The sequence below is a fragment of the Pezoporus wallicus genome, unplaced genomic scaffold (genome assembly GCF_028554395.1).
Source record: "Pezoporus wallicus isolate ANWC-B61680 ecotype Strahan unplaced genomic scaffold, APGP_CSIRO_Pwel_v1 contig_5261, whole genome shotgun sequence".
Lineage (NCBI taxonomy): Eukaryota > Metazoa > Chordata > Aves > Psittaciformes > Psittacidae > Pezoporus > Pezoporus wallicus.
Genome location: NW_026642423.1, coordinates 6,629,415 through 6,654,344, shown reverse-complemented (window position 1 = coordinate 6,654,344; position 24,930 = coordinate 6,629,415). Strand labels below are relative to the sequence as shown.

At 42.8% G+C, this 24,930-nt stretch overlaps 1 protein-coding gene across 3 annotated transcripts in view; it reads right to left on the bottom strand.

The window, feature by feature from the left end:
* PDIA5 (protein disulfide isomerase family A member 5) overlaps window positions 1–24,930 on the bottom strand; it is a 104,311-nt gene that overhangs the window by 58,591 nt on the left and 20,790 nt on the right. For all 3 annotated transcript variants that reach the window (XR_008975056.1, XM_057430381.1, XM_057430382.1), the window contains exons 4-10: window positions 17,090–17,173; window positions 16,273–16,318; window positions 11,169–11,261; window positions 9,607–9,667; window positions 4,939–5,006; window positions 273–364; window positions 97–168 (exon numbers count right to left, since the gene is read on the bottom strand). Coding sequence is in view for 2 of the 3 variants with exons in the window: in XM_057430381.1 (XP_057286364.1) it covers window positions 97–168; window positions 273–364; window positions 4,939–5,006; window positions 9,607–9,667; window positions 11,169–11,261; window positions 16,273–16,318; window positions 17,090–17,173 (516 nt within the window). In the remaining variant the exon portion in view is untranslated. The remainder of the gene's footprint in view (window positions 1–96; window positions 169–272; window positions 365–4,938; window positions 5,007–9,606; window positions 9,668–11,168; window positions 11,262–16,272; window positions 16,319–17,089; window positions 17,174–24,930) is intronic.

Genomic DNA, 24,930 nt, shown 5'->3' with positions numbered 1-24,930 from the left:
AGAGGGAACGAGGGAGAGATGGGCTCCTAAACCATTACATTCTGTAAATAATGAAAAGTACATAAAAGGTGGAGTGCATGAAGTTCAATGCCTTACTTTTTTAGCCACTCTGCTATATCTGCTGCAGTAGCACCATAGTTCTCGAAGTGGAACAGGAACTTTCCTTTCCTGTTAAAACAACAAAATAAGGTTTAGTCCTTGCCCTGGAAGATAAGAATGTGCAATTATAGTTGAGTGTATGAATTCTAAAGTAGTAGCAAACCATAACTGACTCAAAATAGCAGATTGTAGGATATCCCCGGACATTGTATTCTTCCTTTATCCTTTCAAATTCTGCAGAATAAACATTCATCCCGGCAAGAACCTGAAAAAACAGCACAATCACATTGAGTCTTACAACAGGAACATGACCACCGTCTGAAAAAGTTAAGTAAAAACAAGTAAGCTCTGAGCAGATTCTGATTTCAATCATACAGCAGTAAAGCAAAGGGATCTCTGTAAAAGGCAGTGAAGTTTTTCTGGTTTTGTTCAAAGGGGAACAGAACAGTATTTGAGTCTAGTCCACAGAAAGTACACACCAATCAGACTGTGATCTCCTCCTTGCTCTGGAAGTGTCTCTGTTTCTTTTAATTCACTCACTAACAGAAATATCTTAAGGGAATTCTCTTAATCCTTCTATTTGTGCTCTTTTTTGTGTATTTGGATGTTAAGCTACAAGCCTAACTAGATTTTTCTTTTCCGCTTCTGCAAGTACATGGCTTAGTTTGCAGCCAAACATTAGCTAGGACACAAGAAGTTCCACCCTCACCTCTCTGGTTTCTACTCCAGCAATGAATTTACAATCCCACCTAATGTCCGGAAGCTCTAGCCAACCAAGCACTGGTGTTGCTCCAATTCAAAAATGCACTTACTGAATGGCAAGGGGAAATCAGCATTACTTTGATATTAAGTAAAACATGACTTATTTCCATGAGCCCAGGAAATAAGGCATTTATATGCTTTAAATATGTTAACTTACCTGACTGGTATGATATAATGAGAGTTAAGAATTAACCTTATCCTACAGATATCAAAACAGGGGCACAGAAGCATAGCAGCTTTTCAAACAGGCAAGCAAAACAAAAAGCCTCTCCTTCCCTTTTCTTACCTCTATCACAGATCATCCTCCACAAGAGCCCATGACCCTGAGCTTGAGGCCCAGGGCTCCTGTGACTTATCCTGTGCTTTCTCCAATTGTCTTCCAAAAATTTCTGACCGAAAAGTTGAAGATGGGACTGATTCTGAATCTTTGTGGGTGTGGGATTCACTCAGAGGTCACTCTGGTGTCAAATCTGCAACCAGTGAGCTGCTGAGATACCACTTCATGATTAACTTAAATTTAATGGCATTGACAGCTTAAATCATTTCAGCAGCAGGGTCTTAATCCAAACCCGTCCTCCTTCCCCCTCTAAAATCAGGATTTTCTCCTTCCAGCTGAAATACTACATCAGAATTTAATACCACATTCCTGAGTGCAGCAAACTGCACAGGCCAACCAAATGTGCTCAGAGCCAGCATGAAATAAATCTTAAAGCAGAAAATCCTCATTCGAAGGTCAACCTTTTCTAAGAATGTACTGCAAAGTCACAAAAAGGTACTTTGTTTTCTCTCCCCTACCCTAAGAAAGGATAAAGGAAAGGTAATTGAGAAAATTACAGAAATAAGGTTTATACTGGCTGGCCAAGTCTCTCACTTTGAGTTTTCCTTGTAGTTCCAACAACCAGATTGACTTAATTCATATAAAGAAATTATGTAGACCCAATTCTCCCCTTCCCTTATCCTCTATGTCACCACTTACAGGTAGGTAAATTCAACAGGATCAAGACACAGTGGTTGCTTTATAAGGAACGAACCAGGTTTGTTAATTAATTCCCTCATAAACACCAGTCTCCCAGATTTCACATTTGCCACGATCTCTCAGAGGACTTCCTAGATCCTAAATGGGCATTCCCAGGCATTTCAGATACTCTGCTACAATTTCACTGTGTCCACCCAGCTTGTGGTGATTGATATAAAGCTGGTGACTTGGATTCATAATGGTGTTCATACACCATATGAAACATAATTAGCAAAAAGGCTATTAGATTGGGATTTGTTTTTAATGACAAAAGTAACAGCTTTAGCTGGCCTATAATCATAAAATTACCTAGTATCAGGCTGCCTGGGACCATCAAAATACACCTACTACCCAAAGCCAGGATCCTCCCTCTATACCTAAGCTGCTCCTGCCAGATGTTTAGCTAATGTGTTTTTAGCAAATGAACGAATGACTCTGACTTCAGTTTAAGTCCACTACCTTTTGTAATATCCACAGCAGACACGAAGAACAGTTTATTCCTTTCAGCTCCGTAGGAACATCTGACATATTTCAACACTTACCTGCTCTCCCCCAAGCTACCTATAACCTGAATCAACTCTGAACCTTTCCTAGCTGGCCATGTCTCTGGGCTTCTCACCATCCCTGTTCTACTATGATCACTCCCTTCTGAGTCTTCATGACAGGATTGTTCCAAAATTGGTACCTCACACAACCACTTGAAGCCTTCCTAGAGCCAAACTTAATGAACAGATTAAACAAAGTCTTTCTTTATTTGACATCTGAAGTTAAGTGTAGGAATTTTATGCTTCTGAAGTCCCATGGTTTTACCAGAGAAAAGATAAGTACCAAAGGAGGAAAGCACTTAAGCATGTGCTCAAGCCAGTCTTCACTGAGCAAAGCATTCAGGCATACCCATGAAGTCCATGGGCATTAAAAAGATGCTGAAGTGCTTTGCTGACCACCATTTTCTCCCTGTGCTGGGGGCAGAGTGCATCACTGACAGCCACTTGCCAGAGCCCGCCCTACCCACAAACCACAGGAATCTCTTGTGTCAAGGATAAAACAAACCACCTTCTTCTGTTTTGGAGCCCCTTTTTTCCTTCTGCAGTGGGTGTAATGGAACTGCAAGATCTAAACTGAACATAACACTGAAAATGCCCCCCTGCCTTCCTCTCAGTAACAGTTCCGGGACAAGAAACAACTAGCCCCAAGAGAACACAGCAACCAGCAACAGGTACCGTTCACCTTTCCAGTTTTATGACCTATTAAACAGCCAACACCATACTTCATTTTCCTGATATATAATAGCAATAATAGCTTTTGAGCTTGGCACATCCTGACAGCTAATGACAGGTCAGATTAAAAGGCCAAACCTTCAGCTCATCCAAACCAATCATAAACTTTCCAGCAAAGTCTGATCTAGAGGTCAACATTGCTCTAATTTATCATAGGTACAGCACAGTTAGCTTCAGAAATGGGAAACTGTGTACACATCGCACTCAGGAAGCTAATTTTAGGTCAAATTTAGACAATGAGACTGAGTTTTGTGAAAGACACGGTTGGCAGTGGCATAACTGGACTTCCCTCTGAACCGACTCTGCACTAAAAACACTTCTGTCCAAAAAGCACCCCTGACCTGAGCTGCACCAAGCACAGGCACTGCTACTCCCAGAGCGGTGTCACAGCCCTGTCGCTCAGCTGTGAAGGATTAGTCTGGATCTACAGAAACCATTTCCAAGTGAGGAAAGAAATAATCAAACTAGAATAGATCTGGAGCTTAAATTCTCTGGTTTGAATTTAATAAAACGAACTGCACATGGACAAGGAAGAGGTAACTGCAGAACACAGCGCTCTGCAGCACGCCTTCTCTCCAGCACTACCTCTGTAGGCAACTCTTTAAATTCCAAATTCCCACCCACCCCACGCCTCACAATGTACCGCTGTCCAAGACAGGAGTGCTTTCCCCAAGACTGCACTGCATGCTCCACCGAGGGGAGATGGCATGAGTGCTGCCTAGCTAGACAAACGCGTTCTTGAAAATACCGTAAAGGGTTATACCGTGTCCTCAATAAATCTGAACAACTCCCACTCATTTCAGCCTTAAGCAAACAAAGATTTAGAGGAAACACTTCTGAAAAACAACTAGTTGGGAGAAAGTGAAGCAGTCTGACAACATTCATCAGTGTTTATAAGAAGCAATGGTCAGAGGTGCCCTAGCAATGTGCTTCATCTTTTCCTCATCACATGTCACCTCTCCCAAGGAAACCTGTAAACTTGACAGTGAATGATCCAACAGGTAGGATCAGACCAAATCCAGCTAAAGCCATGAAACAACGCTATGTCACTCATGTATTACTGGTATCATATAAAATATACATTAAGCACATTATAAAACCTTGACTATAGAAATGCCTTTTACTTGCTTAGGGAGATCAATTAAGTCTTAGTACAAACAGGTAACTAAATTACTGTGACTGCTGTTGATGGATTTTATTATAGTCAAAACTTTCGTTTCAATGCAATATGAATGTTAACTTTGTTGACAGAGATAAAGTAAAACTGTAAGATTTTATTAATGCTTATGCTTAGTGGCTAGGAGGACGATCAGTAACTTACATAGGGAAAGTCCCCTCCCGTGACACTGTGATTCTCCACTAAGAAAAGTGGATTAATTATTACTGTAAGGGTATCCATCCTTGACCCTGTAGTAAAACATCAGGCCAAAAAGCTGATCAAACATTTCTTTGTCTTCACCAGAATGAGCTCGGAAGGACTACAAACTCACAAACCAGTGGCTAAACCACACACTTGCATAGTGTCAGAGCCCATTTTTCCATGGCAAGAACCACACTGGATTAAAGGGCAAGTGAGTTAACACCTCATTCTCCAAAGTTTAAAAAAGAATAAAAACCAAGAGAAAGAATCCTGAAGGGATTGGGACAGGGTCGTTAATTTCTGGTTTTGTTTTGACATGCGTAAAAATTCCCCACTTGGTGGTTTTAAATATGCCCCCCCTCCAAAAAAAAAAGTGTTGAAAGGAGTTATTGTTAATTTTTTGTACATCTTATCTTCTCACTTACATATTTACCCTTCAGTTCTGTGGCTGCCTGCTGATAAGATGGCATCATTCTCTTACAAACACCACACCCTGATAAAGAAAGAAACTGTGTAAGTAATATGCCAACAATTCAGCCTGTTCTACAGGATCTATGTTCAGAGCATATGAAATAACACATTTTATATTAAAAAACAAACAAACAAAAAAACACAAAAATTCATTCTCCTTTTCATTATATAATTATTAATTCCTAAGGATGTTACTTCTTGTTACATGTTGCATGCTCTTCATGCTATTCGTTTTCAGACTGATTTCTTATCCCAGTTTTGGAAAGAGTAACACCATCCTGTATTCCTCAGACTCTACGAAACTTACATGTCAAAAGTCAATGGAAGATGTCATGCTTGTGAACTCAAACAAAAAGCTTTGTGCATTTCTGGTCTTTAAGGTATGGGGAGAACTACTTCAATTCATCCCATCTTAACAAGTCTTTGAAATTAATTTCACAAGCACTTCCTGAACACATTGTACAGACATCAGAAGTTAAACACTGCTCTATTAATTGAGAAGACATAACTCAGGAGAAGCAACAATTCTTGTAATAAACAATAATGCACTGAGGAAAAGACAAACAGCAAGTGAGGAAGACCACCAGTGTATAGTCAGGGTGTGCTAAGAGCTGATGATGCTCTGGAGTGCTAAACAGATTAGCATTAAATCATCTTGTAAGCTGCAGGTTTCACGCCAAATAAATACGTACATGCACACGGGAAGGGGCAGGAATGTAGAAGCATGAAAGAAAGGAAGCTGTGGCCAAGCACTCCAGATGCTTATTGTGGCAACTCTTGGGTCCACCTTGGGACAATTGTCAACATTTCCATTCTAGTGAAGAGACAGAAGTTTTGCAAATATCTTCCAGAAAGGAGGAACAGATTTTGTAGCCACTGGTTTAGGATCACATCAGCATGCCTGGGAAGAACATCCTTGAATCAGACAAAAGAGAGCTCTTGTTTCTGCGGTCTTTCCACCTTTGATCTCTTTGCTCAAATTGCCAGTGAGGTTTTTAAATTAGTGCTGATCAAAACAACAATTTCTTGGTGGGCACGGATCACCCACTTGAGGCCCACAAAGGTCTTGCAGCCTCATCCAAACCACTGGACAGACATCAAAAGTTATAAGTTAACAGCATCTTCTGGAAGCTCACTGCTTTTCAGCAGCCTCAGGCCTCAAACTCCTCCTGTTATTGATTTCCCTTTCTTCCCCTCTTCAAACTCTTACTGTTTCCAGGACTCTCTTGTGGAGCACAGACACATACTAGCCTCTTCCACCCAGCCATCACTTCCACTGTCCTTCTGTTCCAAGCTCTGCTGCTGCCTCAAACTTGCTGCTTCCAAACCCACTTCAGTACCACCTCTCCTGCCCACATTATTTCTCAGTTATATTGTTCAGGATGCTGTAAAGCCACATATATCCCCATACAGGCATAAAACAGTAACCTCAAAAAACTGATTTTCTTCTGTCTTCTTGTATTTTGTCTCAGGGATGGGGGGGGAACACATTTAAGCACATATTAGTTTGTCTGCTACTTAACACCTCCATTTTTAAAGCCCTATTTTCAATGATGTTCTGAACAGCCCCTTTTTGGTGCCACATAGTCTCCTGCAGGAGTCTCCTCTGACAGAGCTAACTACAAATAAATCTTGAGTGCCTGTAAGTATATGTAATTTTTCATATTTAGTGCTGTCTGGCTTTAAAATATAGGTCCAAAAGTACAGTGAATGGTCTCCAAATGGCAGGTAATATCTTCTAAGGAAAGCATGCCTTTGCTCTGAGTCATTTTACCCAGACCTAGCATACCTGAAATATTAAAGAAACTACATTTAAGCCTGCAATTGCTTTCATCTCCCTCTGCACTGGTACATAATGAGAGAGCCCATTTCCTATGAATCTGCCACAATGAATCTAAAATCCCTGCTTCCAACAAAGCAGAGAAATAATGCAGCCATCTTCCCCAGAGCTTCCCAAAGTCTCTGATGTCCTCCCTGAGTCACCACTTACAAGAAAAGCAAAATTTCCTTTAGTGACCAGCCTTGATTTGCTGCTCTCATTTATGAAAGTAATACCTGTATGCAACCAGTAACAGCTGCCCAAAGCCAGTACTTTAATGCTGGATGCATTCTGCATTTCGTTTCTATCTTGTTAGATAAGAAAAACTGGACAAGAACCTAGTCAAAAGGTCTTGTGTGTTAAATAAAAGATGAGGGAGTTACGAACTGCAAAATAAAAAGGGAGGGGAAAAAAGCCCTTTACAAGCAGGCTTCCTTCACAGCAGTTTAGAAAACAGCAGAAGTATTACAGCATCAAGAACTAGCAGGTGTTTTGCCACTTCAAAAGAAGAGAAACAGGAAGGAGGAGGGTTTCTGGGGGGGATCAGTTCAAAGAAAACGAAGGGTTAGATAAGGCACATTTCAGGAAGAGGCTCAGTTGTGGAAAACCATCATTCATGATACAGGTAAACGGTAAAAGCACTCTGCAGCTGAACTCTCCCTGAAGGGATGATTTAAAGGCAGAGCAGGCGTATCATCTCCCGCTGATGCTAAGGTGGCAGCAGTGACTGGGAATAACCACGACCCGGGCCAGGCCACACAGAACCATCCTGCTGCAGAGTCTGAGGGCACAGACCTGCAAATAATTTAACCAAAGGAAAAAACATTCTCTAAGTGATGCATCAAACTAAGTCTTGGTCAATTGTGGCCATCTTGGCAGTACTGAGATGAGACTAAAAAGGTAGAATGGTGTTTCAGGCAGTAATTATGAGAGAAAATACTCTGAGAAACACCAGAAAATGCTGCCATGGCACACAGTTTTAAAGATAATCAGCCAGTAAATTGCTAGTGGTGTCTAACATCAATTTTCCTCTCAGGGCATACCAAGTCCTAGGAGGCTTTTCTAGCTTAGGTCACAGATTCATTCCCCTCTCATGGCTCCCCTGCTTTAAATCTGAGCAACAACTCCAGTGCAACACTATCTCGTTTTGAAAAGCTGAAAAGTCTCTCACGTAACAGTCACCAGGAAACACAAAAAAGCAGTTGTAAATCTGCAAAATTAAGAAACAAGCAATCAATGCAATGACAAGATAGCAGCAATACAAGGCTAAAGTCACAAAAGAAATGCAATGACTTCAAAGTGCTCTTCTCTTTCCTTCCTCTGCCCCTGCAGGCAAAATCTCACTTGCATTCACACTCCCGCCAGCGTGCGTAGGAACACACAGGGTGCCTCCTGGATGGAACAGGAAAGATATTCCTGCTCCTGACTACTGCACTGTTCCATCTGATAGCAGCCAGGAAAGGTTGGGTTTTTCAACTCCACGGTCTCCTCCAAAGATATTCTGCTTGTGTGGAGACAGATGGTCTTATGCTAAGGACCAAACTGCAAAAGTCAAAATTGTGTGCAATACCCATTTGCACTTACAACTTCATACAGGCCAGAGGGCTAGGCACTCCCAGACAGATGTATGAACACTTATGCACTCAGCATACAGTGTTTCTGTCTTATACAACGAAAAGCTATGAAGGACAAAGGGTAAGGAAACCACAGAATCATAGAATAGTTAGTGTTGGAAAGGACCTTAAGATCATCAGGTTCCAACCCCCCTGCCATGGGCAGGGACACCTCACACTAAACCATCTCACCCAAGGCTCTGTCCAACCTGGCCTTCAACACCGCCAGGGATGGAGCATTCACAACTTCCTTGGGCAACCCATTCCAGTGCCTCACCACCCTAACAGGAAAGAATTTCCTCCTTATATCCAATCTAAACTTCCCCTGGTTAAGTTTTAACCCGTTACCCCTTGTCCTATCACTACAGTCCCTAATGAAGAGTCCCTCCCCAGCATCCCTATAGCCCCCTTCAGATACTGGAAGGCAGCTATGAGGTCTCCACGCAGCCTTCTCTTCTCCAGGCTGAACAGCCCCAACTTCCTCAGCCTGTCTTCATACGGGAGGTGCTCCAGTCCCCTGATCATCCTCGTGGCCCTTCTCTGGGCTTGTTCCAACAGTTCCATGTCATTTTTATGTTGAGGACACCAGAACTGCACATGATACTCCAGGTGAGGTCTCAAGAGAGCAGAGTAGAGGGGCAGGATCACCTCCTTTGACCTGCTGGTCACGCTCCTTTTGATGCAGCCCAGGATACGGTTGGCTTTCTGGGCTGCAAGCGCACACTGAAGCTGGCTCATGTTCATTTTCTCATCAGCCAACACCCCCAAGTCCTTCTCCACAGGGCTACTCTGCATCTCTTCTCTGCCCAACCTGCAGCTGTGCCTGGGATTGCTCTGACCCAGGTGTAGGACCTTACACTTGGCATGGTTAAACTTCATAAGGCTGGCATCAGCCCACCTCACAAGCATGTCAAGGTCCCTCTGGATGAAATAAGAAAAAGCAGCTGCTTAAAAGAACAAGGAGTAAGAGTCATGATATTCTATGATTCTATGATGACAAGAGAAAGAGGCAAGACTAGGATACAAGCAATCGACAACTAGGGGAAAACTGAGGACAAACAGGCAGAACACCACAATGAGCTGAATGAGATCGACAAGATGGTATTAGTGAAGCACAGGTGACACTTCTAGTCAGAACTGGACATCTCGGTGGAAAAGGGAGAAATGACAGGACATGCTGGGTTACTTACATGGGGCATAGAACATCATTAGAAGAGGTTTATCTTCCTTCTTCAGAAGCCTTCTCAATTCCTAGCGAATGAACCAAAGAATATAAAACCAGACCTGTACTCAAGCACACTTTTTATTTGTGTTACAACTTTAAGAGCTAGAGAAGGGTCGGAGGGATATTATCAATGTATGTAAGTATCTGACGGGTAGATGTCAAGCAGATGGGCCAGGCTCTTCTCGGTGGTGCCAGGTGATAGGATGAGAGGCAACGGGCATAAACTAAAGCACAGGAAGTTCTGCCTGAACATGAGGAAGAACTTGTTTACTGTGAGGATGACTGAGCACTGCAATAGGTTGCCCAGAGAGGTTGGGGATTCTCCTGCTATGGAGATATTCAGGAGCCATCTGGACACAAGTCTGAGTAATGTGTTCTAGGTGACCCTGTTTGAGCAGGAGGTTGGACTAGATGACCTCCAGTGGTCCCTTCCAGCCTCAATCATTCTGTTAAAAGTTATTATAGATTTGAGTATCTGCTAAATATCCTAGACCAGTATCTTCACTGCTGAGATGTGGAAGTTGCATGGTTTGGTTTAGTCTCACTGCAGAAACTCTGACTGGAAACTTTTGTTTCCTTGATGCATCCAAAAAGCTATACTCTAATTCAAAAAGTCAGACTCAATAATAAGCAAAACAAATTCAGTTTTCACACTATGAATCCTTGTTGAAGCTATGAGAAGCCATAAGAAAAGACTCTTCAGTAGCAGCATGATAGAGAAACCAGATGAAAATTTCAAATTGACTGCAGCCCTTGGAAGGCTTATAATAGAGTATAGAGGGTGAACATTAAAAATTAATCTTCCTACAAAAACTGAATGTCAAAATAACTGTTTCTAATATTAAAAATGAAAGCAGGAAAATTGAAAAGCCCTTTACAAAATACCAGCTAGAGTCCAATCAATTAAAGCTTTAAAAATCTATAGACTAGAAAAATAATACAAAAGACCAAGCTGATTATATCAGAGAGAATATAATGGGTAGCTCTATGGTGACACTGGCTTTTTAAAGTAGTTTCATCATATTTGCTGCTTTCCCACTTAATACCAAGAGGACAGTTACTGTACAAGGTTAAATCTCTCAAGATCTGGATCCTGCTCCAGACTTCCTGAGATAACCTCAGGCACATGAGGGAACCCAAGGTTTAACAGCAACCTGCAGTTGTAAGAGCAGCATTTTACCTCCTGCTCGTATCCTGCAGTGACTGCATCCTGGAAGCTACTACACTTGCCTGAGACAAACACATCTCTTCTGCCACACCATACACAATGCTTTGATATTTGGCATGCAGCTGGCAGACTAGTATCACAACCACGTGTAGGAAAGAAGAATGCAGGGAGCAGATTACTGAAAAGTTACGGCAGTCCACAGTGTTAATAAAGTCACTTAAAATAGTTTGGGTGCTTTAAATTTCTCTTCCAAAGAAAGGAAATAATGGTTCTTCATTAAGAGTGAACGCAAAAAAACCCACATTTCCTTTATCCCATATATTTATAACACGCATAGAACATCTATCCAGCTAATGTACCTTTTCACTGTCAACATGTACAACATCTTTGGCTTCGGGATCCTCCTCCCACAGCGGAGCACCTTCTGGATCCTTCAGAAAGGCCACTATAGACTGTAAGAAGCAGAGGAAAAAAGATCTTTTGAAGCAAGATGAATGGAAACGATGAGACATCCAATCTCAAATCCAGGCTGTCATGCAAACCCCATCCATTTAGTCCCTTTGCTTTTCTGCTCATATTCTCATCTGCTTTAATGCCAATAAACACAAATCTCCAGTTGCAGCACCAAGTCATATATGGGTATGTAACTTCCCGGTAACTGATATACCAACTTACCAGTTCCTACGTCCACCATAAAACTGGGGAAAACAGTGGGAAAGTATAGAGCAGAGTATATACTAACACATGCCAAGAATACCCATCCACATGCCAAGAATACCCATCCACATGCCAAGAATACCCATCCACATGCCAAGGCTTGTGCTCCACCTTCTCAAGAGCAGGTTAGCAGCATATCTGGTGACACATGCCACTGAAACAGTCTCAGAGACACTTCTGCCACCTCTCTGCCTTTGGTAGGGCTGCTCTGGTACAACATCCCAACAGCTTATCAACAGACAGCGGAGTTCAGCTCATTTTCCTGCATCTCAGGTGGTACCGCAAGGCTCCTGCTTATGGCAGGATCCACTTATTGCACTTATGTTCCTGTCTGCTTTCACAACTAATATTGAAGAAATTTATCACAAGAGGTAGCATATATTACATATGTACACAGTAAGAAAACCTAAGGGGTGAGGTAGTAGTGTTGGGATTACAAACACTTAAAGGAAATCTGTTTTAACATGGCATTAGCAGAGAAAAGAGCTAGCTAGGAAAAAAAAAAAAAATCAAGTAATTTACAATGGAGTTACAGTTATAAAATGCTCTCAAATGAGAAGCATTAAGAAAATAATATATGGGGAAAGGAGAGAAGAGGATAAACCAGCGGAGATGATTTACATTTAGGAGAGCTACATCAAGTTCTGCTCATTCTCAGTCTGCACAGACTGCAAACATACACTGCAGGGGACGAGAGAGGGGTCAACATTTTAAACAGCTAATGACTGCAAGAACTCCTGTATGCCAAGTTCAGTCATGTAGAAACAGAGGTGGTTAGTGGACGGGGATTAAAGAGATTTAATTCATCCAGCCTCTCCCCTTCAGCCAAGACAGAAAAAAATTAGAAGTGCAATGTATTCTGACAGAGCAGGCAGTACATTGCCTTGCATTCATTGCTCCATGCGGTGAAGAGAACTTCCTGTGTGCCTTTAAATAGCTGCTCCCCGCAGCACCAACAAACCACAGCACTTCCCAGTCACAGAAAAGCAATGGTCCCCAGGCGGCTGGGTTATAGAGCAGAGCAAAGCCCAGGCCACAGCAACCCCCAGGATGAAGAATCAGATATGCTCCTGTCTTGCTATGACATGGTCAGGACCTGCTTTGACTCAATGGTACTGAGAGAGCCATGAAGGGCTGTAACCTCCTGCCCAAACCTCTTCAAGAGCTTTGAACCTTAAACATTGACTCAGCAAAATACAGGACATGGTTTCATTCAACCTATGCTGCTAAAAGCAAGCTAGTTTTAACAGCATAATAGCTGGCTATAACACATGGACCTAGGTTTAAATCTGGGGGGAAATAAACATATCTCTCTCCATATATAGGCATTCCCTGTATACTTAGAGAGATATTCCCTGTAATTTTCACTCCTCTGTAGTAGAGATGCTAGTAAAAATATCTGCCTTCATTTCACACACATGCTCCTTACAACAGCAAACTTGAAAAGGATGCAGTGTTTAGAGCAGTACCAATTTACTGGATTAGTCTATTCCCCTTGCTAGCACTGAGCAGATTTGTACTTTAATGAGTGTTTTCTCCATTTCAGAAGCAGAGTAAAACTCTCCCTCTGTATTACCCTCCAGAAAAGGTTTCATGATGTAATAAACACAGCCTGGATACTGGCCTTATAGCACTATCAAGGATTAGGACACGGTGTGGCTAAAGCAACGTATGAACAGACGTATCAGTTAAGATCAAAGACTGATCTAAGCTTCAGTCTTCAACAGCAGCTTCAACGGTTATGGAAAAATTATACAGTACAATTCTTACATAACATACACTGATATACACTCTCAATTTCTGGCAAAAAGTAATTAAGTTTATGGACCCTGCACCAGCTGTTGTATTTGGACCTCTGTACTTGCTAACTATCAATGGTTCTCTCCTTTACGACTATATAAAACTGTTTTAAAGATTCCTAAATTCTTGGCTTTCAAAACATGTAGCTATGAGTTTTACAACTTTTTTTTTTTTTTTTTAAACACTACAGTTACTTGTTTCAAATCAGCCATCCCAAAATGCCAGTGTTTGCACCCAAGTTTGGAGAAAAAATAGGTAATTATTCCCTTTTTCAAGCTACACAGTTATAATCTCCTCAATTTTTTTCCAAGCCCAAGAATCTTCATGTAAATATTCAGGCCATCCATGCCTCTGATCGTACTCACTGCCCTTTTGCAGTACTGTTACACCCTTCACTTGATGGCACAATCAGAATTACATACAAGACACAAAATGAGGGAACCCAGTGGGCTCAGATGGTGGAATAACATTTCCTCTCCCATTCTCTGTTCCTTCCCTAATAATCTGACTTTGAAATACTGAAGCACAGACCCAACCCTGTAGACTGGTAATTCGAAATCCATTACAATACTCTGCATTACTCTAGCATAGCTGGAGCTGTGCCCTTCCCTCTCATGCTCATTACCCCACAAGCTCCTCCTTTCATACTGACAAGCCACTTGGCATTGTGAGAACCTAAACCCTTCTGCAAAGAGTTGGAAATATTTTTTTAATTAATTCTAATCATTTTGCATCTCCAAACTTTGTTACCTTGGAGTCCACCTCCCTTTACCAGATAGCTCAAACAGCTCTGATCCTAACACAGGTCCCAGCAGCAAGAGGTTCTGACTGCTAACTTCCCCCCACCTTGCACACCAAGCCATTCTTTATTCCTCATTTTTCTCACAGTAAACCCACAAGGGCACCTCTGTTAATTACATAAGGATTTAGTTACTGTAAGAAAAGAAAAGCTTTCCATAAAAACCCGAGTACACTATCTGCTGGATCAGCAACATCTACGAAATTGCCGATTACTTCAGAAGAATCCTTTTATAGTTCTTCAGACCTGTGTCCATCATCCTCCAAAATGTCATACATATATTAATATGTCTACTGGATGCCTGGAAAGAAGATCCAAGTTTTATTGCTACAAGCTTACTGAATGATGTGAAACAAATCCTTTAATCTCCCTGTTCTTCAGTATGTCCACCTGTCCGTAAAATGAATGATATCCTAGTAATTGTGTTGCTCTGCTGCTCGCTGTTTGTAATGTACTGGGGGATGCTTGACAATCACAGCTGAGAGAGAAAAAGAAAGGTCACTGCCTCAACAGAAGAAAACGGGGAGAAGAGGTTAGAGGGAGAAATACAGAAAACATTCAGGCAGCTGTGAGCAGCAGAACAAGTAAACACTCCACTGAGTTATTTGACCACTGCCCAGCAGTGTACAACCTATAAATCATTAGCACCTGGTTTCACAGGGGCAGTTATAGTAACAAAGTCTACAGCTCCTAGAGTGAGGGAACTTCAAAATTCTCCTTCCACCTGCACTGGAATCCTGCAGCCCCTTCCACTGGATGCTGCTTCCTTCTCCCCAGCAGGCAAGGCAAAAGGGAAGTGCTCATCACAAAACAGCAACCGAAGGAATAAATGGTATGGTTCTTGTTGTGCTATGGTTGCCTCTCAGGTTAACACTCCCTAGGACTCTGCAGCTGCTTTCCTGTTGACCCCATCTGTTAGCGAGGAGTCCTAGCACTAACTCCTGGTTGAAGCACTTCATAGAAGGCAGGAAAGACATGTCATGCATTGTTTAAACCACCAATATCTAGGCAACCAACAAGTCTCCCTCACTCCACCATCCACCAAGAAGGAAAAGAATTTACTGGGTACCTTTCCTCACTAAATACCGAAGGAGCTTCAGGCACCCGCTGGCTAGGCTGAGTATCCAACATTGCTCGTGCAGGCAAGATTTCTACCGCAGGAGATGGGAAGACACACAGCCCTACTCTCCCACCACAGGCAAATCCTGCATGCCAACCCCAAGTGCAGGCTGAATGGATGATTCAAGCCAGGGCATGCTTCCAAGACAGCCCCTTCCCCCACTCAGGTATCCCAGAACTCTGGCTGTAAAAGGAGCACATGCGCTTATGAACAGCCACTCTGACAGACTGAAGCTCAGCATCTCACACAGGCTTTCCACCATTCCAGACCACACATCTGAACAAGCCAGAAAGTAAATGTAATAACGTCAGTCCGGAGTAGTGTCAACAAGCCTCTGCAAGACCAATGATGAAGCAGGGCACAGGTTTGCTGGAGGAGCAAAAGAACTGGGAACTCTGCATCAGAGCCAGACAGAGTAATTTGTGGAAGCCAAGCCATCACAGGACTGCAGCCTCAGGTGAGAATATTCCCAGGGCTTCACCAGAGCTTCGCAGAGGAAGGCTGCACACTTTCAGCCTGCTTACTGTGCTTTCAGTTCACCCTTTCTACAGTCACCAAGATTACAAACTCATTGCAGGTTTCACATCTTCAAAATTGCTTTCTGTTGCTGTGTGTTAAGGTTTGCAGAAGGAAGGTTGTTTTATCCCTGCTGCACTCAGGAACTGTGGTTCCATAATATGATAAGAGATAAGGCCACCCAGCTCTCTTTAAAAAAACCTCACAGAACTCCTTATAAAAATGTAGTATCAGCTAATACTTTAAGTTATATTGCCATTAATAGCACCTTGTAGACAATGCAACAAAACCAGCCTGTACGTTAACTCACAATTTACATTACTGTTCAACACGGGTTCAATCTTTCTAACCAATCTGTGGGTGGCAGACACGTACACACACAAAAACCTTTAGGTCATTCTGACAGCTGTTTATGAAGATTAACCCCTACCTTTCACCTGGTTTTAATCCACAAATGTATCCGTCATATTTAGCAGAAAAGAAATAAAAATAATTAAATATTTAAATTTACCTTCAGAGTGACCGCTCTGTTATATTCAGTATGAAATGCACCGTCCCTGTTGAACAAGCAGTGGGGAATAGTGTTAACTTCCAGTAACATTGCCAGAAATCATGTAGGTGCTCTCACTCCTCACTAACCAGAATAATGTTTTCTTGCTGAAGCCAAAAAACTAAGTAGAATGTACAGAACAGTAATCTCAGGGGGGAAAAAAAGAGTAAGAAAAAAGGGAGGGTGCAAAACAGAGTGTGAAGCAAGCAGGTTTCCAGGAAATAATTTCCTTCCTTAAACTTTAACATGAATATTTACTAAAGCATGATCTTTGGAGACGGAGATGCAGCCGCTTGGTGTCTCTTACACTTAGCAGTACTCCCATTCCTATTACTTCCAGGAAGAAAACCTCTTGCAGTCGCACTACACTTGCCTTTCTCCACTTACTTTATGAATTGCTATCTCAAGTCAGAAAAGCAAGTACAGAGAGGTGGAGCAACTTGCCCAAGGCACATGCTACCAGGCATGTGACAGAGAAGGTAAGACAGCTCAAATCTCACGCATCAGCCTTGTGCATTGGGCAGCTTTAGTCCATTGGACATATCTTCCAGGCCCCACTTATGCTTTCAGTGTACTCTGTTCAACAGCAGAATAAATTTATCTCAACTTCTGTCACAACACATGCTTGCAAACTGAAGAAATGGCAGTCAATTTCTCATGTCAAAGGATGAAAAATAAGAAGTCTTCATGCTACAGCAGTATGGAGCTGCAAGTAGAATGAATGGTCCTAACAGGGGCATTAGCAATTAGGAATTATAAATCCCAGCCCAGCACTCACTTATAATGGAGTAATTCCACTCCTTTCTCCTTTGAATTAGGATCTACTTTCATCTTCTTGCATAATTTTCGGCTTTCAGTATCACTGCAAAAAACACATATTGGAAGAAAAATGGTTACAAGAAAGGAAATCAAATGCATTTAGTTGTGAAAACTTATTGCTGTGCTTCCTTATCAGTAATTAGTTGCAACTAACAGTAATTTGGAAGCTGCTCAGCTAAGTTTGTGGGACAAGCACTGTGGAAAGATGCATTAGCCAATTTAATTCCTCCTTTAGCTTGGTCAGGACACAATGTGTTAAAATCACATTTCAAAGCCAGGCCTCAACCGGCAGAAACGTAGCCCATTCTAGCATGTGTGAGTACCTCAGCAGACCTTCTGTCCATGGGATTAACATTAAATTTGGGAAGTCAAAATTTTAAAAAGACACTGCTACTGTTAGGGTGGTGGTCAAAGAACACTGCTTGTGAAAAGATTCCAAGAGAAAGAGCAGGTCAGCTTTTACATTGGCAGAAAGGAACTCGGAAACAAAAAGAAACACCTTCATGGTATCTCAAAGCCCAGACAACAAGCAGCTAGCCTTAAAAAGGTCCTCCTGCAAAACACAAACATCAACTTGAATTTTGGAGCCCCAAGCCCAGCAACCCCATTTATGCTAAGTATGTCCTGCAGCCACACCTGGCCAGGGGACATAAAGACTATCTGCCACAGCTGTTGAAGAAGAAGGCATATAACAGCAGCCAGACCTGCTGGGGGTGGTTTTTAAATGGAACAAGAGTGAATTGCTTCCAGCATCTGATTAGCCTGAGTTGAAGAAGAGAGAAGGGTCACAGGAGAAAACTGCATAAACATTAGCTTATGTAAAGGTCTTCATGGCCTTACTGCTGTCCTAAACAATGCAGAAATGATGCTATAAGGACACTTCAAGCTGAACTAAATGTGAAGTCAGTCAAAGACCTGGAAAAATGAGTGAAACAGTACAACTACAAAGAAAAGAGGATGATTCACATTGACAAGACTATTCTTTGCATTGACAAACAGCAAGATTAAAAAGCTTGAAAACTTGTTCCCAGCAGAGGACAACTTGTACCTTGTACACAGATAAATCAATTTAGAAAATGAAAACACTGAAAACTCATCAAGTTTAAACTGATTAGAGACACAGAAAAACCAAGATGCAAGAGTTACAAGAGCCCCACCAAATTAAGTGCTGCTGCCAGCACTTGTGCTAATACTCTCAATGGTCTCCAGCTGCCTTTCTGCAAATGTGAGGAACAGTAACAGCAAATTTGCAGTGTGCTGCAGATGAGAGCATGCCTTTCTGGAAACTTCCCAAATGCTCACTGTAGACAGAAATGAGGAGAAGTGTGCTATCGACACATGCATCAAAACCAGTATATTATGCTGAAGATGGAAAGAAGCATTTTAAGGAACTAACAACACATGAAACTCCCTCACCAGGAAGGATCACCTATAATCCCAGTTGTGTAGAAGCATGTTCATCTGCACAGTTTTACTGAATTCATGTCAGTTCTGCATTCTCAGCTCACAGCTAAAGCTAGACACTGTAACCTGCAAACACTTTTTCTGCTTCTCCAGAAGGCTGGAGATCTGAGCCTGAGAAGACAGTTCCCTGTTGCCTGCTTCATCTTTGTCTTCCCCAGATGGCAGTGGAAGGTGGAGCTAAAAGATGTCATCTGTTCACTGAGTAGCGTGAACACATCTCCTTGTAACAAAACTAGATTACAAAACAAATAGCCTGGATTTGGAGCTTTGCTGAAAAGCTGGTTTGCGGAGTAGAGCTTGCTACAGAAAGCCTGCAGCAACATCAAACCCCCGGGCCAGAAGCATCCTGTGTTCTCTCACCTGCAGTCTTCCAATGGTCCTGTGGGCTGTGCCTAAGCAACTTGAAAGCCAGAAAACCTCAGGAGGAGGTAGGTACCAGTTTCAGATCATCCTCCTATCTTACCCCAGACAGATCTAGAGGTGCAGAGAAGCTCTTGGGGCCCTGCTGGAGCTGACTGTCAGACAGTTAACTAAAGTCAGGCTGTACCATGGTCAGTATTTGTTAATGCTCTTCTAGGCATTCCAGAATGTTTCCAGGATACATGTATATCTGTGCCCATCTCAGCCTTGCCAAGACAGATGTTGGGTGATCGACATGATCAAGTGTAATGCTGAAACCTACCTCCAGCAACAGGGGTCTGTGAAACACCACGATATGCAGACAATTGTTCTGCAGAGGACCAAAATGAGTACCAAGACAGGTCTGTGGTCACTTTTACCATCAATTTGGTACAACTTCAAACCATGTAAGGAGAAATAAAAGTGCAATTTTCCCATATGTGTCATTTAGAGATCCAGATACTCATCTTGGAAAAGTTCCGCAAGGTTTATAGTGGAAAAAGGCTACAAAACATTACTAATGAGATGTACTTGTGAGCAAGTAACTAGCAATTCCTACTACTTCAATTCCTACCAATTTATTTTCTGTTTGCATGAGTTTCTATTAAAAAAATAAAACAGAAAAATAAGAACATCTGTTTCATTGGAAGGAAACAGGATCTAAGCCTGCCCTGCTTTCAGGATTGCTCCTTGTAGCTGCCTGAGTGCACATCCATTATCACAGGAAACAAAGCAGCGGTTTGCTCCACTATGTCTCTTACCATTTAGGGGGCAGATTCTCTGCACCGCTGCATTGGGAGCTTAGTCTGTTTACGCAAGCTATCTGCACTGATGCAAGGGATTGAACAAGAGCAAATTCCCAGAATAAAAAGTGTCTAAATATGTATCAGTAATTTTTTCATGCATCAGTGAAGATTTTTGCACATGCCAGACCCACCAGCTCAGTTGCTATACTAACAGTTCTTTAGAAAAAGCAGAAAAGGACACGTACAGGAACGGCAGAGATGGACCTGTTCTGCTTTTCCTTCTTCTTTCACTTACAGACAGAAAAAAATAATCTGCAAAGAGCAACCTGCTCTGATACCACTTGGTAATGACCATTATCCTTAATAAGAGCAAATATCAACACAGATGGAGTCTCTGCGCTGAGATTTGTCTCTTTTGGATCTCAGCCAATAGCCTCTCTGAAGATGAGCTCCTCAACTCTCACATGGGAGAGGGTAATTAGGACTCCAGTTCTTGCAATTTGATTATACCACTTGAAGAGGCAGTGTGTTATTATAAAAACTAACAGAAAAAAAGGAGGGTGGAGGGGAGGAGGATTAAGAGGAGGAAGAGGAAAAAAGCCCAACCCTAAACCTAAAAAGCCAGAACCCACCCCCAGAATCAGCACTCTACCACCCAGGCCAAGACACTCCAGACAAGGCATCAGGCTCAGGAGATACTGGTCTGAGGATGAGGTCAGTAATGTCCCTCAGTAACTGTCCTTGGTTGCCTCATGCCATTTCTGACCAAAGCAATTTGAACCCCTGCAGGTCTCTGCTATGCTACGGCTGAAGGGACCCCTGCTTTACCTGCAAGCAGTCATACAAACCATCCAGATGTAGCCCTGTGGAAAATCATCCAAAACATCAACCTATACGCAACATCTCCAACAACCTAACCGGCAGCTGTCCATGTGGTAAATAAGGTCAAACCTGCAGAGGCATGATGGCATGGCGTGTTCCCCTCATGCTCCCTCCCCCTTCCCACAAAACCAAACTGGGGCTCCAAAACACTTCTTTGCTGGAGAGGCAAAGACATATGGCAGCTTGATAAAAGGAGCAATAAAATGAAAGATCCAAATTACCCTAACTAAGCAAGAAGTCTAAATAAGAATATAGACAGGGTGCATCACAGGAATACTTCACCCTTTTCCATTCACATCCCCATCTCCTCTACTGGGAGACACTTCTGTTGTTTGGGGTTACAACAGAGCTGGCAGTAAGCCTGACTAAAGCACTCCCTGTAAACCTCTGGGGTCCTTTGTCAGCATTAGTATGCATGAATAATCACTTTGCACAGGCAGCCAGCTGCTACCAGGGCAGGAGGAGGGTGAGGGGCTTGTGAAGGAGACCTGACCTCCTTTAGCTCACCACCAGTGAAGCTAGCACCTAAAGGGGATGTGCCACAAGCATTCCTCAGGAGCGGTACAGGGTGCTCTGCTCTGCAGGGCTGCCCACAGACCTGGGAGCTCAAGGTCATAAGGATGGAGAAGCAGTGAGAGATACTGATGGCAGTCCCCAGTGGCAGGAGCAACCCAGCTAGACAGGAGGAATACAAAATAAGATACAGGAGTCTGGCTGCAGGAAGTCTAAGCTGGTTTCTAAAAACAAGTCCAAGCTGGATGGGTCCTGAATAAGAAATGGAGGTGGCAATGCAAAACAGCCTCCTTGGGGCAACTTCAAATATTGTCCTGGCAGGTCCTGAAGGCAGCAGAGTAAGACCAAACATTCTCAGCACCGTCCTCTCTCATGAGCACAAATAAAATCTTCTGCAGCTCCTTAATTATTTCTCTTATCTTTCTCACATAATGCTGCCCACTGGCTTCTCATCAAGAAGGGAAAACAGCCTTACAACCACATCGGCATCTGGGGAGGAAGGACCTGGAATGACTGTCAAATCCCCTCTTAGGAAATGACAAAAATGCCATCCAAAAAAAATTCATGCCTCCAGCTGCCAATATAACAGCAGCATGTGCATGTGCTGTGTGGTCACACCACTTCAATGCCACATCTACTAACACTTTCTAATACAGACTGGGCCCAGCCTTCTTTTTCATCCACACCTATAGTATTTCCAGGCACAAGAGAAGTAATTAATAAAAAACCTGACAGCTGGTTTAGGAATATGCAAGTAACCAGGTCAGTAAATCTGCCTGCACAAAAACAATCTCACTCCTCTCACTGGCATACCATGCAACCACATGTGAACCACAGACCTCACAATCTGTAAACAGATTTTATGTCTTTATCTGTACACCCAAAAAAGGGCTGAACAACCCACATGAATTACATTTCAGCAGTCCCTTTTATCACAGTTGCACGTGTAGACCCAACACAGTGGAGACTCTGTTATATCAGTGGCTGTACAAACACTGTCACTGTCCCAACAGGTGGAAGAGACAAGACTATGAAGGTAAGGAGGAGGAACAGGCTCTGAAAGCAGGGTGATATGGTAGAGAGAAAACAGGGCTGCCTACAAAGCAAGGCCCCCAACACAGGAAAACCGTTCAGAAGGTACCACTCAAAACTGTCATCTTGTTACCAGCATGTTTTCTCATCGTCTCTGTTGTTTAATTGCTTCTGGTCTTTTATGTTATGATGAAAACCATTGTACAAGAGAACAACTCCAGTTATAACCAGGGAAGTACAACTGCAATTTCTGACCAGTCCTCAGAAGTGGATTATCAAACAGGGTTTTCCAGCCCAATGTGCAGCCTCTGCAATACCCGCTGGCTACCTTCCACAGAATACCCCCTCCAAACAGACTGATGAACATCCTGAGAAAGCAAGGGGCTGAGATGCTGCCAAACAACTGCCCGTGACCCAAAAAAGCAGCAAAAAGGGTGCCAATGACAGAAATTTCCTAAAACCATGTAAAAATAAAAACTACACTTGCACTAATCTGAAAGAGGAAGTCATCTGTAGTTAGATGTGCTCCTAACAAGGTTTCAAAAATCAAAAATGCAATCCATTAGCCATTGTTGGAGATAACATGGGATTTTGACTACGCTCCTTGAAGCCATCAATTCCACCTTCCAACACAGACTGCGATCCATTTATGCTACAGCAGTTTGTGTGCTCTGCTGACCAAACAAAACCAGACCAACTCCTGCAAAACTCTCCTCGCAGACAGAGTGCATTACCTCCCCATTGTCCTCAGTTCTCCCTCCCCGTCTCGGGTGGAAGCTGCCACAACTGCTGCTGCTGACAGTATGTCACATTTGTAAGGCTCGCCATATTCTCTAATGATCACAGGCATTTCACTATCACTCTCTAGAGACAGAGCTGGAATCAAATTAAAATAAATAAATAAATAAATAAAATTCACTTCTCAAAGCATCAGCCTAGCTTGCAAGAGCACTTCTCCAAAGAGCTATGCTAAGCAGCCACGGGATGGTAATGGCTTACATCTAACATCTACTCAAACAGAAAGCCCATGCACAACTCTCTGTGTAGAAAGGCGATTTGATGCGATGCTCCTGAGTGGGGTTTAAGAACCTGCAGACACCAAAATAAGAACAGGACCCAGAAGAGATGGATGCAGCATGGGAAGCTTAAAACACAAGATTTGCCTTTGAGAACAAAGCAACATTTTGCCACTGTTCTAGGTTCCCGATGGAAATTACAGAAGAAGCAACAATAGCAACAGGTTTCCATAGCAGAGAACAAATGAGCTGCTCTAACAATGCAGCAGATTAAAAGCTTGAATCTTTTAAGGGATAGAGGAGCATCAGAAAATGTGCTGCTGGAAATAATTAAAGATTAGGATTAGCAGGCTGACAAGACAGAGTCTCATCTGAATTTAGGGCCTGATTTTCCTCCCTTGGTCACAGCAAAAAGCCTCCCTATGACCCACAAGGCAACCACAGCCTTCTGCTCCAAATGCTCCCCTGGAACATGCCAGGAATGCAAACAGAATAACCCATGTGCTGCAGGGACCCAGCACCACTCGTCACAAAATACAAATGACTCCCTGTGCCCATTAGGCAATTAGCAAGGCCAGGAATGTATAGGAATGAGATTAAAAATAAGTATTTTCCAAAAATTAAAACCCATGAGATTAATCCTCACTGCAATCAAGAGCAAGCCAAGGAGCAGACAGGAAACGAAAACAAAAAGGTAACAGGTATTGTCAAGCAAAAACAATTAAGGGAGAAAGTGTAAGCTCCAGCCCTGCAGAAAGTCAAGAAGTTATAATGAACAGTACTTTCCATGGAAATATAAATTAGTAAGAAGCACTTGGCAGCCCACATGCCTGCACAGAAATAAGATGAATACATCCACAGGAGCTACCAAAGGCTTTGCAGGAACTCCTAGAAATGCTGAACACTAGAATTCTCTTTGCAGCTTTCCTTAGACTCATCTGGACCTCCCCCAACTCACACAACCTAGTGTGGGGGAACACTGTACTAACCTGGGATACAAGGAGACTACCACTCTGTCTTTGAGTTCACTCTAACCTAATATCCCTGCAAAAGCAGGTTTTGAATGTATCACTCACAAGCACACAGATGCTGCAGCACTTTGTACCATTCTCTTGGAGCCTGTTTTCTGACCTCTAGATGTACTATGGGCCTAGAGAGAATCATAGAACGGGTTGAGTTGGAAGGGACCTTAAAGATCATCTAGTTCCAATTTCCCTGCCATGGGGCAGGGATACCTTCTACTAGACCAGGTTGCTCAAAGCCCCGCTAAACCTGGCCTTCAACACTTTCAGGGATAAGGCAGCCACAACTTCTCTGAGCAACCTGTGCCAGTGTCTCATGACCCTCACAGTGATTTTTTTTCCTAATACCTAATATAAACCTGCCCGCTTTCAGTTTAAAGCCACTGTCCCTTGTGCTATCCCTACAAAAAGTCCCTCTCCAGATTTCCTGTAGGCCCTGGAAGTAGCTGCCTTGTAGGTATTGGAAGCTGCTCTAAGGTCTTCCCAGAGCCTTCTTTTCACCAGGCTGAACAAGCCCAACTCTCTCAGCCTGTCTCCACAGGGGAAGTGCCCCAGCCCTCTGATCATCTTTGTGGTCCTCCTCTGGACTTACTCCATCAGGTCCATGTAATTATGTCACAGAAGAGCCCCAGAGCTGGACACAGTACTTGAAGTGGGGTCTCACAGGAGCAGGGTAGAGGGGCAGGATCACCTCCTTCGACCTGCTGGTCACGCTGCTTTTGATGC